The sequence below is a fragment of the Macrobrachium nipponense genome, chromosome 37, assembly GCF_015104395.2.
Source record: "Macrobrachium nipponense isolate FS-2020 chromosome 37, ASM1510439v2, whole genome shotgun sequence".
NCBI lineage: Eukaryota > Metazoa > Arthropoda > Malacostraca > Decapoda > Palaemonidae > Macrobrachium > Macrobrachium nipponense.
Genome location: NC_061097.1, coordinates 40014595 through 40034341, shown reverse-complemented (window position 1 = coordinate 40034341; position 19747 = coordinate 40014595). Strand labels below are relative to the sequence as shown.

Sequence of the window (19747 nt, the reverse complement as noted above, 5' to 3'; positions counted from 1 at the left end):
TCTCGACGTGGTTCGGAAGTCACGTAAAGCCGTTGGTCCCGTTGCTGAATAACCACTGGTTCCATGCAACGTAAAAACACCATACAAACAAAACAAAGAAACAAACGGTAATTGCCCAAACGATTTTACTAATGTTGGCCACTTAAACGTTTGAAGTCTCTTAGTATGTTATAAACTTTGTGCTATTGTTAGCAATACAAGCTATAAAGAGCATAAAGGCTATAATATTTAGGCAATAACCTAATAAGTTACATATCAAATGTACTCCGATTAGTAGCGTAAAAGCCATGAAATTAACTAGTGTAAAAAAAAAAGCTATTAAGAGCATAAAGGCCAAGATATTTATTTAAGCAATAAGCAACTAATAATACGTTCTATATGCGTTCTAATTATCCAAAACTTTTAGAATCTTCCCTTTCCTTCTTAACCCAGTATACAACGAAATTATAAAAGGAAATGTTCAGTGAATTTCTACAGTATTTTAACAATCAATGGGCAAACTGCTCATTCATCGCAGTTATTACGAGAAGAACTGGCAAGTCTCGGCTGGACGTTCTTTAGGCCCTGTCCACACGGCCGAGCTTTGCTCGACGAACTTTGTTCGATGTGACGTCAGAAGCGGAGAAACTGCGGTAAAGTTCTGACTTTTCCCGCTGTTTCTCCGCTTCTGACGTCACATCGGACAAAGTTCGTCGACCAAAGCTCGACCGTGTGGACTTAGACTCATTCTTGAAGACATCTGCCTTAAGTTATTGAAAGCTTGGAAGCTTATAGTTTAACTAGTAAAAAAAACCTTCAACTAGTAGTAACTATATTAAAACATCAAAAGCAAGCACGCACTCGTATTCCTTGTGGCTGTCGAGTGTCATTAATTGACGTGTTAACTATCACAAAAGACTTTGGCTGCTACTTGACAATAGTTGTAAACAGCTGCTAGTCATAAAAAAAGTCCCTGAATATTTCAGTAGTGCTATAACATGGATGTATGTCAACCGTGCACTTACCAAACTTCATTAATTTTCCACTCAAAAGTATTGTAAGAGTCAAGTTTATTTACAGAAATCGTTACTCACCGAAATTATCACCTAGGCGTAGACTAAAGCATCTTGTTAGACTTTTATTTATCTGACTCAACATTTATCTTTACTCAAAACCCAACATTTGACGAAATATTTTCTAAGATTAGATAACTATATGTACAAATATATACGCTATCGCAAACAAATCAAGTCACAACTGACACTCTTCAGATTAAGTAGAATGAGGTACAGAACATTAATCATTGACTGCATTATCGATTCAAGAAACTTTACTTGTGAAAAACTCTCGTAATCCATGATAATTCTGAATTTTTTAATGAACGCCAATTTAGTTTTCATACTTTAGTATAAAGTGAAAAACTTACACTTGTTACTGAAGTGCTCGTTCAGCGTCTATCAACTCTGTCATATTGTATGTTTGTTTGTATGGTGTTTTTACGTTGCATGGAACCAGTGGTTATTCAGCAATGGGACCAACTGCTTTACGCGACTTCCAAACCGCGTCGAGTGTGAACTATCACCAGAAATACACATATCTCACTCCTCAATGGAATGGCCGAGAATCTAACCCGCGACCACCGAGGTGAGAAACAAATACCAACCCAACCAAGCCACTGAGGCGCTTGTCGTATTGTATGGAACCGTAGGTGGTCTGGTGTCGTTTTATCAGATAACTGGTTTATGAAGAATAAGAGTAATGTAAACTATTTCTTACAATGCCCTAGGACAGAATTAGAGCCCCTGTCATAGTACGGCACTCAAGATTGAAAATACTTATGACTAAAACCCATGGATTTCTCATTTCCCATTTATAGCTTTAAGGCCCCGTCCACACGGTCGAGCTTTGGTCGACGAACTTTGTCCGATGTGACGTCAGAAGCGGAGAAACAGTGAGAAATGTCACTTTGCCGCGGTTTCTCCGCTTCTGAAGTCACATCGAACAAAGTTCGTCGAGCAAAGCTCGGCCGTGTGGACGGGGCCTAAAACGCATCCAGTTCTTTAACTGGACGCTGTATCTTTGATCGTGACTAACAGACATTTCAGTAAACTTATTAAGTTTTACAGGTAAATGTAAGTTTCGTCAAAAGAACTCTCCTCCGTATGGAAATTGCCTTTTGTTTATGGTGCAGATAAAGCCCAAAGAAAACCTCAAAGCTGAGGTTGCTCATAAGAGATTTCACAAGTGCCTTGTTAACTGCCTTCAGTTTCATTCTTTACCATTTAGGTTCTCAGGATTTCATAAAATCAGTTATTGATTCTTCAAGATAATCACTTGCTTAGGCTTAAGGTTATTAACCCCAAGTTTTAGCCAAAGATACTTAACATTCACGGGCTCTCAGTATTCAAAAATTCTTAATCCATCAGTTTGAGATTCTCTTAGGCCCCATCCACACGACCGAGCTTTGCTCGACGAACTTGTCCGATGTGACGTCAGAAGCGGAGAAACAGCGGCAAAGTTCTGACTTTTCTCGCAGTTTCTCCGCTTCTGACGTCACATCGGACAAAGTTCGTCGACCAAAGCTCGACCGTGTGGACGGGGCCTTAGAATATAGTAGTTTGCTCAGATAATATATCCAAGTTTCACAGAAGAAAACTCTTCCTAGTAACCATTTTAGGGTTTAAATGGAATTATGTTCATTAAACTTAATCCATCAGCGAGATTCTCAAGTCATTTAATTTAGGTAATTTATTATACGTTGTACCAGAATCTTAACAGTATTTTCAGGTATTAGGCATTAAGATAAACCACCAAAACTTACAATATTCCCAACTATATAACAATAGGCTTCACATGTGATGTATGTTACACTGGAGCGACTTTTAGTATTTAAAACACTGGATTTGAAGACTGCACCTGGTTAATGTTACAAAATACCTTACACAGTTCATTTCGGAATTTATGGCAAGAAAAGTTTTTTTTACTTAATTACAACCTTTTAAGTCAAGCCCGAAAACTTTTGGCATCCAGAGCAGTACATAAGCAACACCAGGCTCTTGTCTCAACTGATATACATTTTGTAAAAGCAACGGACACAGCAACGGACCGGAGTTCTTTGCTAACTGCCTCAACCATCGCAATCCACTGCCTGTAAAGCAAAAAACTACAGCAGAAAGTTTTGACATACTAATTAAAACTATTACAAATGAAATCTAAGAATTTGGTCATTAAATATAAAAGTTAAACTTATAAAAGTTAAATTAAAACATTACTTACTAGTGTTTTAATATGTTGCCTAAATTTTTTATATTTCAGTAACAGTCTCAATAAAAATTAAAACTGTACTTATTAAAAGTTGATTAAAAATAAGAATTTGGCCATTAAAGAATTTGGTCAGTAAAAAAGTAACATTTACCAAGCCTTCATGATAGATCAAATTCGCTGCTTTATAGAGACAAACTGCTCAAACTTTTCAAAGAAAATACTTAGCAAAAAAATATATACTAAGAATTAAACCGTGGAACGGGAGGCACCAAAAATCAGCTAACAACTGAACTGCCAACCAAAGAAATTTCAAGAGCAGCCGAGCAGTGTTGCTTATTTTGGTTCATTGTATGAGTGCTAAGTTTCGTTTAAACTTAAGATTTAAAATTAAATTAAAAATAATAAATTAAGTTCCTAAAACAAGGCATTACTAAATTTCATTAAAATAAAAGTTGAGGTACAGATGCAGAAAGTTTGGAAATTGGAATCTTTAAACGATAAAGAAAATTTTTTAGATTAACTCATTTAACTACTAACTTGGAAAATTATAACCACAAAATTTTAAAAAATTAAATGCAGAATTCTATTCTTCTCAAAAAAATAATGTTACTACTTTAAATTCACAAAAATAGGAAAGAAAAAATAAATAAATAAAAACACACTAACCACCCGACAGAACCAAAATCCTCCTACAGGGGCGGAGGTGGGGGAAAAAAAAAAAAAAAAAAAAAAAAAAAAAAAAAAAAAAAAAAAAAAAAAAAGTTCTAAACAGTCACTATTCCTAGTTTATATGGCAATCACCGGGAGTATCAGAGTTATACTTAGGAATTATTGGCCAGAGAATTTGGACCTCTTCCTCACAGATGTCTTCACCAATCTGGAAATATTTTATAATTAAGTTTGTAGCAGTATATGATGAATTTCCTTTAATAAAATAAAAGTCATAATTAAGATTAAAGGTAGATAGGTATATACAAGTTTTTAAAAGTGAAAGCTGTTAAAAGTACACAAGTTCGTAACACTTATTCTGTTTAAATTTTAAGTAAATTATAAAGTAAATTTTAGAAGTAAACTTAAGTGACCATCAGATATCCTGGCTACGAACGCTATATTTATACTGCAGGTTAAAAATAAAAAAATTAAAATAGACCAGAGGAGAAATACAAGATAGAACTAATGCTAACTAATGCATAATAAAATTAACTAATACTGTGATGTTAACAATATGCAGTTAATTTAGCATATCTGCTGTACAACATTCTATGGAAAAACCATGACATTAAATAATACTAATTTAGTCTGAACTAAAACTTAGGGTTGTAATAATATAAAAAACTAAGAGCAACAATTCATTACGTCCAGTAACTTAACCTGTGAACACTCGAGATTCTGAAATAACCTAAACTGTAGTCCCGCATCTCGTTCAAAATAATTAAAAAAAAGAGTTATGAAACTAAATTATCGCAGATCCTAGGCAAGTCGCCACTACTTAACGTAGGCCATCTGTCACGCTACCAATTACCATTAGCAAGATCAGCAGAAAAGGAATTACCTAGGACCGTTACACGCAGCGATGAACCGACGAAAATACTAACACAACACAAAAGTAAAGAACTTCACCTGAGTCGAAGACTGACTAAACAAGTAACTCATCAATGCCGACTATCGAGAACTTCGGTTGGCGTATTCACCAAGGACCACGAATTCACTGCCTTGAAACTTGGACGAGTCGATTCACGCGGAAGAGTAACTAAGCCGTCCTTGTGTTTTGTTTAAGGGGAAACTTTCAAAGAATTTTTCGCTGTCATCACGCTAATTGACTGATTCTTCATTCAATGACTTTGCGCTTCTCGATTAAATTAGACTCTGCGTATCATAACAGAAAACTTTTATCGATAATTTACCGAATGAGAGAATGAAAATTCTAGGGTGTGTTACGTACTGACACGCAGTAAATAATGAAAAAAAAAAAACGATAGCTCAACTCGTCAGTCGTCACATGCTTAATAATGAAGACACATTCTCGGATTCTTTTATATTGGATCGCGTACTTCCTATTCGTTGTCAAATCCACACCGTCATCGCACTCAGAAAAAAGTCAAGACTTTAATATTTTCTTGACCGACTTGATATTTTCAGCCTTCCTGGTACCGTGTGGGAGCTTATTTTGAAAATTTCTAAAGCCTACTTTTGAATTGCGGTTTGGCTCAAATAACTTAATAGTCCATCTGTGCCTATTCTTGTGTTGATTCCTTGCATTGGATGTATTATATGCAGCAAGTCGTTCAAATATTTGAACACAGTCAGCTTCATGAATCATTTTACATATTTTGGACGTTATTTTAGCTTTGATGGGGGACCAGTGCAACTAGAATAATAAAGGCTATGAAACGCTCTATTTAGAATTATTTAGTAATTTGGTTACATCTTAGGGACGGTATTTTCTGTAGTTACCCAGTTTAAGTCACAAAAGATTTTTATGTAACACTATCCATCATATTTTTGTTAACGAAGGAAGTATTTCTAAGATGTGCAGTGAACCTTACAACAATTATAATTTGAGCACTAAGAGGCAAATACCAGCCTAGCTGCACACCTAAGCCTCATACTATGTCACCTATACAGAGACTATATATATATTTCGATTTACATTAAGTCGAAAACAACCAAGCTTTCATATTTCATCGGTTTCATATGTAATTTTTCTTCCCTACCAACATAAACTCAGTTTTATATTGATTTAATTTCAGCTGCTTAAATGTTATAGTACATCCCTTGCACCGGTGAGGACATCGTTTATTATCTCATTTGTACCGTTGATATCGTTCAAGAAAAAGCAAAATTGGGTATCGTCTGCAAATAGCTTGGATTTGACCCCTACATCCCTGTAGCAGGCTTCATGGCATGATACAAAATTAAATCGGACCTAATACACCGCCTTGAGGTGCTCCTCGTCTTAATGTGTCCTAAGCTGAGTTCCCTATTTGTACACAGTATTTTCTGTCTAAGTTAAGTATATCTTAGTTTAACCAGACCACTGCAGATCTGATTAACAGCTCTCCTAGGGCTGGCCCGAAGGATTAGACATTTTTACATGGCTAGGAAGTAATTAGTTACCTAACAAAGGGACCTACAGCTTATTGTGGGATCCGAGAAATTGAATTTCTAATCACCAGAAACAAATTCCTCTGATTCCACATTGGCAGAGCGAGGAATCGAACGTATATTGTGTCTAATAGGTAGCTTTTCCAATACTCGGAATCCTATTTTGTTATACAAACTGATTGTAAATAATTTGAAGGAGGTTTAATGAATAACTGTATTTAAAACATCGCTCAGATCGAGTAGCATCAAAATACCACATTTACTCTGTTGATCGTTTCAAAATAGAATTACATTAAAATAACTGAACTGGCCCCAATCAAGGATGGAGAAAACATTCCCTCCCTCTAAACCAGCACAAATCTCATTAATGCTGATAAATTTCACAGTGCAAACTATTCAGAATAAGACTGACATCAACAATCCTTTTTTCTTGATCGTCTCTATCAGGTCATTTACAACGGAACTTACAGCAGTTTCTGTAGGATAAAAGTGGCCGTAAGCTGCAGACTGACTATCCAGTAAAGCAGTTACCCTTTCAAGAATCACTTATTCTAACATTTACCAAGTAAAAGATAAATTCGAAAGAGGCTTGTATGAATTTCAACTTTGATGATTATGTTTGTTTAGCAACAGCCACTTTCTCAGCTAAAAGGAACTTGCTGAAAATGTGCTCAATTTACTTAGTATGTCAAAACATAGTTTTTCTTTTGAAAAATAAATTAGAACCAGAAAGGATGTATATTAAATGTAGATATAATACAAGCAATATTTCCAATCGTGTAACTAAATCATGTTTAAGCTATACGTTTTGATTTATATTGTTTTTGTAGCAAAATGTTATCTAAGTTTATATTTATATTTTTGTATTAAGAGAATTATACAAATAATGTGAATTATTGAAATACTTTTTTTTATAATAAACGATAAAAAAAAGTATTTCAAGGGTCTTGTATTTCTGTACTGCAAACTAAATCCCTTTCAGGATTAGGTTGAATCCGCAAGATTTTGTACGTATTCCAGAATTGTGGATTACGCGCCAGTTTGCTAAGTAATGGAAATTTGTAATCTTCCGTGGACCTTCATATTCGATTCTTTGATAAATCTTGATGCCAAGTAACATTGGTGTGAAAGCACAGTAATTCTTACATTGGAACTTTCATTTGGCCATAATACCATTTTAATAACTGCAACAAGGCGTGGTCTGACCTCCAGCTAACTCGGGGAGCGTGCTAAAATCTACAGTCGAATAGAGTGTTGTTTCATCAACGATAATTAAAATAAAATACGCTATATTATTATCAATAATTGTTCTGTACTTTTTAATATGCATGTTATTTATTTTTTACATCTTTATTCTAGCTAATAAATAAATCATAATATCCTATCATAAAATTCCTGTATCTTAACAGCAAAGTAGTGTGTAGGCTTACTCCCCGATTAAGTTAAAATACTTCTCTTACTCCTGGACTGTCTAGGAACTTATCATGAGAGCTACGGCATGACGCATTTGTTCATGAGCCGTGGAAAAAATTAAGTCTATCTGGCTTCTATCTCGGTGGCTTCAAACCGCTCGATGAGAAAGCCTCGCACGGAGACATCACAGAGCTCGTCTCTTGTCTGTGTGTTTTGATATACCTGTAATTAGCACAGCCGACAAGTAAGAGCAGGTATTCAAGCATCCAGTTAGATACTGAATGTAGATACTGAATAACATTCACGCACGCATAGGCTAGTGATCGGCCAGGTGTTCGAAAGACTTCTCATTAAGAGTCACGAACATCTAAAAAGAGTAATGATTCTTCAATTGGCGGTTTCTTTTGTTCGTGAGTGTTCTCGTAATAAAAAGGCCAGCTGTGTTTGTTTGCGCATGTTTTTGATTGTGATTATAGTTATCATAATATCTGCGTGCAGTCGGCCTACAAAATTAATTTTTAACAAAACAAGATATGTGGGCTTCTGTGGGTTTATCGGCCTAATAGTTAACGAAACGTCTCTTGCCCTCGGTGTACCTCACGTGGTGCACTGTAGGCATTACTTAAGGTTCTTTGCAGCGTCCCTCCGGCCCTAGCTGCTCCCCCTTTCATTTCTTTAACTGTACTTCCGTTCATATTCTCGTTCTTCCACCTTACTTTCCTTAACCCTCTTCTAACAATTGTTTCGTAGTGCAACTGCTTTGAGGTTTTCCTCCTGTTACACCATTCAAATCTTTTACTCTTATGAAGGTCCTAGTGCTTTGCCTTTTGGCCTAAATTCTATATTTCACTCCAGAGCGTCTCTGTAATAGAGAGAGGCTGTTCAGTACTTCAGAAAAGACAATGAACAGCAAGGAACTTTCAAAACAAGAAGCTAATTTATTCATATGGTCTATGACTTTCCTATAGTTTACGGGATGCTCTAAGAGCAAGAGCCCGGGCTGGCATATGGCAAGCTTAATCAAAAATCAAATACTTTTCCTACAGAATCGATGGATCTGTAAAGCAGATATGGTCCTTCGTCTCTTGCTTGTGTCATTATGAAACAAGAGAAATCCTAAATTCACTCCTGGTTAACAAATACCAAGAGATCGTTCACTCTCAATATGCCTGACTAATGGATGTTGGACTAGTGCTCGGCTACAAAATGTACTACATCGTTAGAATGTGCAATTTTGGAATATAATATCTGTAGATACAGAATACTCATCTGCAGAATTTTTTTTATTGTAGAATGTTCATTTACAGAGTGTTTGATCAAAGAATGTTCGATTATGGAATGTTTCACTACAGGATACTTAACTACGGAATGTGTGAACCACAGAGTTCATCTACTGTTTGGCTACAAAATGATCGAATGTGGAAAATCAGATTACTGGATGTTCTAACCATTGTTCATATGACTATGGAATGCTCAGCTACAGAATATTTTGAGTACAGAATATTCATCTACAATATTCAACCACCAAACACCTATTTATTTCAGAATATTCAACGTCAGTAATCGACTCCAGAAAGTCCAACAACAGACTGTTCTACCATAGGGTGAGATTTTACGATCATCCTATCAGAATGCAAATAGTTTCTCTTGACTTAACATTTCACTCCTTCCCACCTTTGCAATGAGGAAGTGTTGCGGGGAAAGTACTTTGAACCGAGGCGTGATACTGTGCGAGTCAGTCTCAGTAGCATGGCCGCGTGGGAAGTTGATACCTTACCCAAATAATCACGCCTTCATTAGGAGTACTTCCCTAGCAACAGGTCCTCAAATATGTGGATGTGTGTGTGTGTATATATATATATATATATATATATATATATATATATTATATATATAGATATATATATATATATATATATATATATATATATATATATATATGCATGAGAATAAACTATCTCCTATCACGGGTTTTAAACCGGTATGTAGTATCTACTTTCGCGGCGTGTTTAGTACTAGCCCGTTGGGTATTACCGTAAAAACAGAAACAAAAGACTGTAGATGTCTTAAAGATAATGACCCCCCAAAAGAAATATCATTCCTTGATAACTACCCTCGAGAACCCTTGAGGGTCATTGTCTAGGAAAGATCCCAAACCAGCCCAGGTACGATAAGTGGATAAGCTGAATATAGAATTTAGGCCCAAGGCCTAGCAATGGGACCTTTGAGGTCATTCAGCGTTGAAACGGAAATCGACAGTAGAAGGCTTGGAAGGTGTAACAGGAGGAAAACATCCCAGTTGCACTATGAATCAGTTGTTAGATGGAAGAAAGAGAATATGAAAGGAGGTACAGTAAAAGGAAGGAAAGGGTTACAGCTGGGGGCCTACAGTACACCGCATGAGGCGCACTGACGACACTACCCAACTACGAGGAGGTGGACATAATGTCTCTATTCTCCTATAAGACAAACAGACTCACAAGCAGGCAGGGACGCAGGCTAGCAGACGTAGTACTGAACCGGAGAAGGTTCCTTCTGACTCCTGTTTGGCAGTACTGCTAACCTACTCTTCAGACGTCCCACATATGGACATCATCGGCGACCCTCATGCTTGTACAACCGAATATGAATTACGAGTCTCCTGACGGGTGAACATTAGAATGAATGCTTAAGAAAGAGGCAATGGCGCTTGTAAAAAGATGAGACTTACCTGCTTTTGTTATAGTTCAACGGCGACGTTATATGTCCAGTCTCTCAAACGTACCGCCTGCAGTTAATGGCTGCGTAAGTGTTCAGTCCTCATAAATATGTAGATCGATGGAAACGTTTTTCCCCTTAAAGGGAATAGCTCCTTTCTCTCTCTTTTTATATATATATATATATATTATATATATATATGTATATATATATATATATATATTATATTGTATTATGTAAATGTCTGTCTGTGTGGCATGCGCGCACTCGCATTCCAGCCTAAAAAACCTTCCTTAGCGACATGGTGGTTTGTGTTAGTGCTTGCAACTGTCTTTGCCTTAACCACAAAGTGAATGACTTCTTGAGACAGCTCTCTCTCTCTCTCTCTCTCTCTCTCTCTCTCTCTCTCTCTCTCTCTCTCTCTCTCTCTCTCTCTCTCTCCAGGCACGCACAAACAACAGCTCTGGGTTAAACATTTATGCAAAACAAGCACATAGGCTACTTAGGGTCACAATGGAAGAGGGACCTCACTAAGTTTATTTCCAGTGCCATAATAAATAAAAGAAAATAAATAGACAAAAATATTAACAATAATATATATATTTGCATATAAACTAACTTAATAAAAAAAATATGAATTAATAGATAAATAACGGAAAGAAAACAATGATTTAGGTTAAGCCGGCCTTATGTCAACACGCCTCCTTGACCAAGGGTGTGGTAGAGTTTTCAGGAGAAGAAGAGGCATGACGTAGACCTCAGGATTAGACCATACAATCAAAACGATAGAGCCCTTGGTTATATCTTGTCGCTACTTCGACGATTAACAATGATTTTTTACTGACAAATAATGTAGTAAAACTGACAAATTGCTTGTTCAGTCAGCTGTTATAAAATACATTTACAAATAAACAAAAATATAAAACTGTAGGTGTAAATCTACCTTGGGTGCTAGAAGCAGGCATTGATTGGTTTTCTGTAATCGTGCCATCAAAATTCCCGCTTTTGGACACCATATTTGAAAAAACAATAAAATCCATCGTTCCATGGACCATTTCACTTGAATCTCTCCTCAAGAACTCACAAATAATTCGTCAAAACGGACGGAAATGCATCTATATAAATGTAGGTCTAAGCGGATCGTTGAGCGCCCTGATTGCTGGCTACTCAGTTATGTCCGTTGCCTCTGCACTGCAGTGTTGCCAATGTAGCGTGAGTTCCGTAGCGAACCCAATCAATGATAACTGTTTATATTCGTGATTTTGTACAAATCATTTACTATTGTGTGAAAATACAGTAATATTGAAGATGTTTATTCTTTACAAAACTAATACGAAGACCTAAAAATCTTATCTGTTCTGTCAAAACGAGGAATTTTTTTTAGTGCAGAGGTAGTTGGCAACACCGAGAGTCGCCTCACCGGTATAGACTATGGTTAGAGAAAAGAGACATTCTCTCGTCTCGAGAATGACTTTATAGTTTTGACTCGATTATTATTGCCTCTTCTGCCGGTCGTATTATTACGAGAAGTCGATACTGATCAGATGTCCCCGATTCAGCGATGCGGAATAATTGGGATCGATTCGAGAGGCGGAATATTCAAAATTAATAATGAGAAAAGCGGAGATGGTTCGTTGACTTGACGATTCTTAATATCCAATTGTTGTTAGATGAATTGCACGTAGAGAGAGATAGAGAGAGAGAGAGAGAGAGAGAAGAGATCATAAAACTTAAGAATGGAAGATATACAGATATAGATGTGGAACTATTATAGATATATATTATATATATATATATATATATATATATATATATATATATATATATATATATATATATATATATGTGTGTGTGTGTGTGTGTGTGTGTGTGTGTGTATAGAGAGAGAGAGAGAGAGAGAGAGAGAGAGAGAGAGAGAGAGAGAGACATCTTAAAACTTAAGAATAGAAAATACACTGATATAGATGTGGAACGATTATAATTGTGTGTTCATATATATATATATATATATATATATATATATATATATATATATAGAGAAAAATTTTCCTTTTCCCATCAATTCTGTTGGGAGGGACCGATTACTCTTGCAATATCCTATTCAGAGCTGGGTCGACTAGCAGACTGCAAGATGGGATTCTTCAACTTTGGACCTTGCGCGCGCGCGAGAGAGAGAGAGAGAGAGAGAGAGAGAGAATTTAGCAACATCGAGGTCAGTGGATAAAAGCGAAATAAAGAGGCAAGACAAAGGGATTACCATAATGCAACAACAGCCGGAAGGTACGTGAAACCTGCTGCTGTTCTGCTGCCGAGTGGACTCTTCAGTCTTACCTGTGACGGTCGCGGGAGAGCAACTAGCTCTGTGTAGAGAGTCCCGGCAACGCCCACAACTGCCGTCTCACAACGCTCCGAGAACCCTGGAATTAAGTTATCACTTAAAACTGACTCCTTTATCGAGCGTTTTTCGCAAACTGAAATATCCTGTAGCCGTTTGGTTTAGGTAGATCGAATGATGTAAAGTTTTGGGTGATTCAAATCCGGGTGTCTTCCAAAGTCAAAATTCGCCGGTTTTGGAAGTGGTAGTTTCAACCGCGCGTGAATCCATAGGCCGAAGTTTGTTTAAAGCTCTTTTTTAAAAGGCCTAATCTAATCCCAATGTTTTGGCAGTTGTTATGACCAGAACTTTTGAAAGCTGGCTCTAAAATGTCTTGAAATGCCAAGCAATAGACGTTTTCAGAGCTGCTGTTACGAGATTTTGAAAGATTTCTTTGAAAATGGAACGTAAAGTCATCTGACGAAGCGGGAAAAGTGACCTGACATCTAATGATTCGTTTGAAAAGTGCGAGAGAAATAATATAGTTAAATAAAAAGGGGAAAAATTGTTTTAAATCTACGACTATGACTGGTGGAAAAGTGACTTTTGTACATTACAGATACCGTATGTACATGGCGTATAAAGATTGTTAATTCTTTATACCCAAATGAATCACTTATAATGATATAATGTGGACGTAAGATACGAGAATACTCATATTCTGTCGATAAATCACAGGATTTTCCTTCAAATCTGACATGAATCTGATGTGACCCTGACATAATGATGTCGCAAATATTAATGAGAGGTTTGTTTATAAGCCTCTTGATTAAGTCGTTTGTATGTTGGGCTGCGTCTCCGAGTGACCTCTCGTCCAATAACCTAAATGAAGAAGAAGTAAGTGATTATTTAAAAGATTATTCAGATGTTTACGGAAATAATGAAAAAGATTTACCATCGAGCGAGCTGGACGATTTTGTGAAAAACGGAGACAGTGGCGAATCCGAAGCCGTTGCCAGTTCGAACGATCGGATGGAGGTAAGAAATATGTCTTGGTGGTCTGCTTTTGATATTCGGAAGAAAATAAAAGAAAAACTAAACCTTCACCTAACCCCTACTCGCGCGTCTAAGCATTCACTAATCTCATCTGGAGCTAAAACATCAGAAGGTAATTTTAAAAAATTTACTAATCTCTAACTTAATTCGTAAGAACAATATAGTAAAGAGGGGGAAAATATTAAAAGAAATTGATAATAATTGGATGAATTTTTCATCACGAAATTGCAATCAACCTGAAGAAAATACCAATGAGTTTTCTCTCTCTAAAAGGGGCGAGAAATACGCTCAATTTACAGAGGAAAGTAATACTAATGGATTATCAAATGACACAAATATGTCAACAAAGGATAAACCAAACTTTAAAGAAGAAAAAGAATTCACGTCTCCTCGGGATAAACCGCAAGTCATAGTCCCTTACGACTCGGAGAATGAAGTAACGGTAACCGAAGCAACTCGAAGTGGTGCCACGGCTGATAAAAGAGAAGAGAAACATCCGAAAAACGTTGCGGGTACCGACAACGCTTTGACCTCCATCTCCAGTGACCTTTCGTCCATCAGGACTGAAGAAGAAAAAGAAGAAGAAGACGTTACTGACCCACTCTCGGATGTTGCCTCCCGGGCAACAGATCTCTTCTTGGAAAACTCGTTTGGCGGGAGATCGAAGGAGCCAAGCGCTCAGCACCAACAGGAAGTTGTCATACACGATGGCGATGGTGATGCTGATGACACGACCTTCCTCGATCATTTGGCTGAGACGCGGAATTTACGAGCTTCGGAGGGCGAGGAACGTGAGGACCCCGGCGATAGTTCCTCTGAAGGAACGCCCTTTCGTTTTGATGAACGACTAACAGAATTCGTGACGAGGAACGTCAACAATACGGAAGAAACCGCAATAAAATCTACGCCCTCTCTCACAAAGATCCAAAAGTCTGATGATTCGAGCTCACTGGAATTTCGTCCTGAGAGTGACCTAGATCCTGGGTCTAATCTTGATGGGTTTCCAGTGTCCCCAGGACACGAAGTAGGAGGAGCAGCGGTTCTGAGCGAATCAGCCCAGAGGGGGATAACGGGAAGACCTGCTGAGGATCATATGCTCAATGAGACCTTCTACTCAGTGCCAGATCTTCCCCCTTTCATCTGTTCCCTCCTCCTGAAGAAGGACCTTCTCAAGTAAATGCTGAGAGAGTTTTTCCTAAATTACTAAGTAACCAAAAATCCATCGAGCCTTTAAGATTTCCTTTACTGAAAACGGGTGATATTTCCTCCCAGAGGGCTTTAGGTATTATGCCTTTTTCCTCTTCGAATTCCTCCTTTTCACCTGTACATTTATCATCTGCATCATCCTCCCCATTATCACAACTTTCTACCGGTTCTCTAATCAGTTCTTCCAGCGCATTTCTATTATCTCGTCGTAATACTTCCTCTATTACTTCTGATCATGTTACAACCGATCTTTTTAGAGACAAATTGTACAAGATTAAAGACACCTCAATGTTGATATCAGTCTCAGCGAAAATACTAAAGAATGGAAGTGATTACAGCGGAAATGAAATTTCATCACGTCAGTCAAGATTACATCATCTCAGAAATACATTAATGGCAAATTCAACCGACCTTCAAAAAATAAATTTCAAAAGTAACAAAAATCAACCTATAGTGAATATCAATAGCAATAAACTTTCCCAAACCAAGCATGATGCGTATTCGCTGTGGTCTGTCTCGCACCCTAAGATGAGAGAAAGGCGTTCGGTTAAAAATGGCAACTTAAATCATGAGATTCCTCAAGGAAGGCTGCTGTCACCTTTAGCTAGGTCAGTTATAGAAGACGATAATCGATCTACGTCACCAACCCAGAATTCAAGAAGGTATTTTCGTGTTTCACTGCCCCTTAGAAGGCATCAGGTGGAGGAATCTACAATGAAATCAAGCAGTAATAGGCATATATACAGTAATGATACGCAAACACATTCTCAGAGAAGCAATAGCATGACAGAAGGTAGTCCGTTCATTAAAAGTGAAAGGCAAATTGAAAATCTAAATCCTTTAAAGCTACAACAGCCTTCACAAGCAAAACCGTTGCTTTCCCTTGTCACAACGTCACTGGCTCGACCTGATCACAGGAATGTTTTCCGTCTGAACGCAACTGAGTTTGAAAAGCCTAAAAAGGAACCAGTAATTCCTGCTTTGCCCCCAACTCCAGCATATATCAATGGAGGACCTGTTGATCCTGCCCAGCTTATTCTCCTGAACTCGGGTGCTAAACCCGTGGCCCCTGGAAGACCTCCTTCCAATGTCGTTGCACAGCCTTCTGCTGTCAACCCCGAGACCTTTTTAACTCTAACAGAAACGCCAGCTCTAGAGGAAACCCTGGCAGTTCATTCCACAATATCGCCACAAGTTCAGACTACACAATTTGTGCGTGACGTTCCTCAGGAAGAAGAACTAGGTCTTTCGCCTTTCTTTTCAGGAAGACCTGACCAACCCAATTATATCTACACAACAGCAAGAATACCCATTACACCTGTCAATCCAGCTAACTTCCTCATAGCATCTGGCCACACTACATTGCCACCTATTACTGTTCCACCGCCTGGTTTCAATCCACTTTTGAATATTTTGCAGAAGCTGGATAAGGTTGAGTATAATGAGAATAGTAAAGATAAAAATTCTGTTGTGATACCAGAGCCAACCCTTTTCCAGGACTTTAATCATGGATTTCCAACTTCTCTTAAACCAGCTATGAGTGTTAAATCATCACAGATTTCCAGTTCTCTTAGTGACCTGGATTATTCTAATACCTCTGTGTTTCCTCGAATACAAAACATACCAGGGGCAGTGCCAGTGGCATCTTTGTCAGACAAGCCACTTATAGTTTCCAATAATACAGTAATTGGTTCTCACCATTTAATTCCCATTTTGAATTACATTCATAATAATTCTAATGCCACTTTCCTCGAAGAACTAGTGAAGCAACTAAGCGCAAATCAAAATTCTGCGTCTCCCACAGGAAATTCTCCTGGTAATCATGACACTTTTGCTGATGATAATGCACATAGAAATTCAGAGGTGAATTCATCTACAGGAATTTCCAACATTAGGTTCCCCCCTTTGAATTCTGTTCATAATCACCATCAGCTTCATCCTCAGACTCCAAATTTTATCTCTGTCCCTCAAAATTCAGAAAATTTCCAGTTTCCTTTTAACTCTAACTCTGAAAATCACTCTTTTAACATGAGACCAGGAAGCCATCAGCAAGCACAGTTTCAGGGCCCCTTTTCTCCTCCTGGGAGTGCCTTTCCTTTTCATTCTAGTTCATTTCCATCATACCCTGCTAATTCAAATCACTTTGGTTCCAATAGTCATGTTTCACCAGTCTCTCATCCGTCCTTTCATCCTTATCCAGGGAACATTAATCCACCTCCGGGCCCGTTTGGTTTTGACCGACTTTCATATCCTTCCGCCAGTGTATCGTCATCTGTACAAAATGAAAAAGCTGCAGCAAACTCAACAGCAGAAGGAGCTGAAGATTTTATATCTACATCAACAACCATAGTAAAAGGAGGAACCTCCACGAGTAACAATAATTTCTTCAGGGTTCGCCCACAAAATGTATTGGAGCCAAACACTTTTGCATCCCCTCCACTTGGCAATAATTTTCCTTATGATCCATACTTCAGACCAAGACCAGAATCACAGTTATCACCACTAACTCGAATACCATCACCAGTTAATATTCAGTCTCTGCCAAATGTTGCTAACGACCAAGAAATGACACCTAGAATTATAGTAGATGGCCTACATAACAAAACTGCTTTGCCAAGTGACGTCTTTCCAGGATCACAGATCAATGTTGCTTGTTCTAAGAAACATGGCTGTCCGACTTTCATCTTGAGATCACGTCCCAGCGCTCCACAGCCTTCAGAAAAGCTTGAAAATGTGTTTGTTATTGATGAAGCGATAGAAGAGAGACCAAAAGGCAACATCAATATCCAATGTGACTATGAAGCAGGATGTCCCACTTACATTATTAACACGACCCCTTCTCCTGAGCCTACGTCACTGGCCACAGAAAAGCCTAATACTGTTGTTGAATCTGTAAGTGACGAAATTCCCGAAAATTCTACTCCTGATTATGAAGAAGTCGTTCAAGCTATAGATACCATCATTGCTTTTTTAAACCAAAGCAGCATCAACAGGACAGAAAATAATCACCAAGGTTTAACAGGGATTTTTGATAACCTTTCTAATGCTGAGAATACAGGAGGCTTAGCTAGTATTTTATCAAACTTGCCAGCTCCTGATATAAATCCACAGAATATCAGACCAAAATTGCAGATTATTCCTATAAGCAGTCCTGCGACCACACCTAACCCTTTGCTCCAACAAAGCCTAAAACGTCCAAGTTATGATGTACTGCAAGTTCCAAAAAATACTGTCCTAAGATACCCCTCATTTCCAGATATCCTGGACAACAGACGCCATTTTCAAGTCAATCCAATACTAGACAGTGCACAAAACACCGCTAGCAAATTGTTAGGCCAACCTGACAGTACTGACCTCCTTAAAGACAGTCTCTTACAGGCACATCTCAGCGCACTGCAGAGTAGCGACGCAGGAACACTGCCTCTAGAAGCGCTTCTAGGCTTTGTACCACATAAAGGGTCTCTGGGAGACACACACATGGGAAGTATCGAGGTGACAGAGCCACCTCCTCTGGCTGCCATTCTCAACCTTGAGCCTCTGAATATTCCCAACGAGCCCCCTTTGGTACCCACGGACTCCTCACCGTCTCGACGTGACGACCATCACGATTCAATGATGCGTAGAATCATGGGTGCGGCGTTAGTGGGCCTCCCCATAACGACTGCGCTTCTTGGAGCGCTTGGTGCTCCTGTCGCTGTGATGGCTCCCATTGGTCTGGCTCTCCCTGCCTTGCTGACTATGGGGTTCATGGATACTGATGGGGGAGTAGTGGGCCTACTTCGTCACTCCCATGGACATCACAATCATCATCATCATCACCATGGGCGCCATCATACGCGTTCTACACAGGAGAACTCGCCCGCAAACTCTTTTGTAAGTTCAGCATGAACTCATAATTATATCATTGAATGGGAAGTGCGGAAGTACACACAAATTCACACATTTTGCACATTATTTTCTAAAAGAATTTTCTTGGGTATTTACAGTTACACGTTGAAATATGGATACATTTGTGAAAAAAAATCAGAATTCTGAATTCAGCATCCAAGCCTGTGATACAAGCTCTCAATGTCGTATTTTCAGAGAATGGTCCCCTTCAAGTCTTACATTTGAGTAGAGCTTGTATTCATAATTTGAATTTTTGTTGATTGAAGAGGTCCACTTCATAAGTTGATGAAATCTCAAAAATCATGAATTTCCTATTCATCAATGGACATTAGTATTATTTTGTACAAAACTGTAAATTCTTTCAATTTCAGTAAAGATTATGAATATTAACAACTTCAAGAGCGATATCATGATTCAATGTGGTATTCATGAAACAATACTTGACTTGGAACTACAAACCTAATCTTTCGTTTCCATGTGACTTATTGGTACATTAGCTGGGTATAAGACAGCCCTTTATCATAATACAACGGCCGAGCTGGGCAATGCAGCCCAAAACAAACCTGGTCTACAACAAAGTGGACTTAATCCCCTCACTGGGGACAAATCACCTCTGGGCAAGAGGCAGTTTCAATCATTCAGAAGTACCGCAAAAGGTAGGGATTTCACAGTTCGAAGCTAGAATGTGAAGCCTGACCTGAAGAGAGGCAAAGAGAGAGTGGAAGAGGAGGTATACATTCAAGGAGCTCTAGAGAGCAACATCCCAAACAATATCTGTAAAACAAGGATGGGCAGACTATTGCTTCATAGTTGGAACAAGTTGAA

General features: G+C 38.2%; 1 protein-coding gene and 1 long non-coding RNA gene across 2 annotated transcripts in view; one reads left to right on the top strand and one right to left on the bottom strand.

The window, feature by feature from the left end:
• Positions 1-2813: 2813 nt before the first annotated feature.
• Positions 2814-4868, bottom strand: LOC135208963 (uncharacterized). The gene is made up of 3 exons (XR_010313255.1): positions 4796-4868; positions 4065-4120; positions 2814-3127 (listed from the first exon to the last, which is right to left on the bottom strand). It is a non-coding gene; the product is annotated as an uncharacterized LOC135208963 (long non-coding RNA).
• A 10690-nt stretch (positions 4869-15558) lies between these two features.
• LOC135209350 (uncharacterized) overlaps positions 15559-19747 on the top strand; it is a 14838-nt gene continuing 10649 nt past the window's right edge. Inside the window, 1 exon segment of the mRNA XM_064242049.1 lies at positions 15559-18907. Within this exon segment, the coding sequence (XP_064098119.1) occupies positions 15563-18907 (3345 nt within the window). The 5' untranslated portion in view covers positions 15559-15562.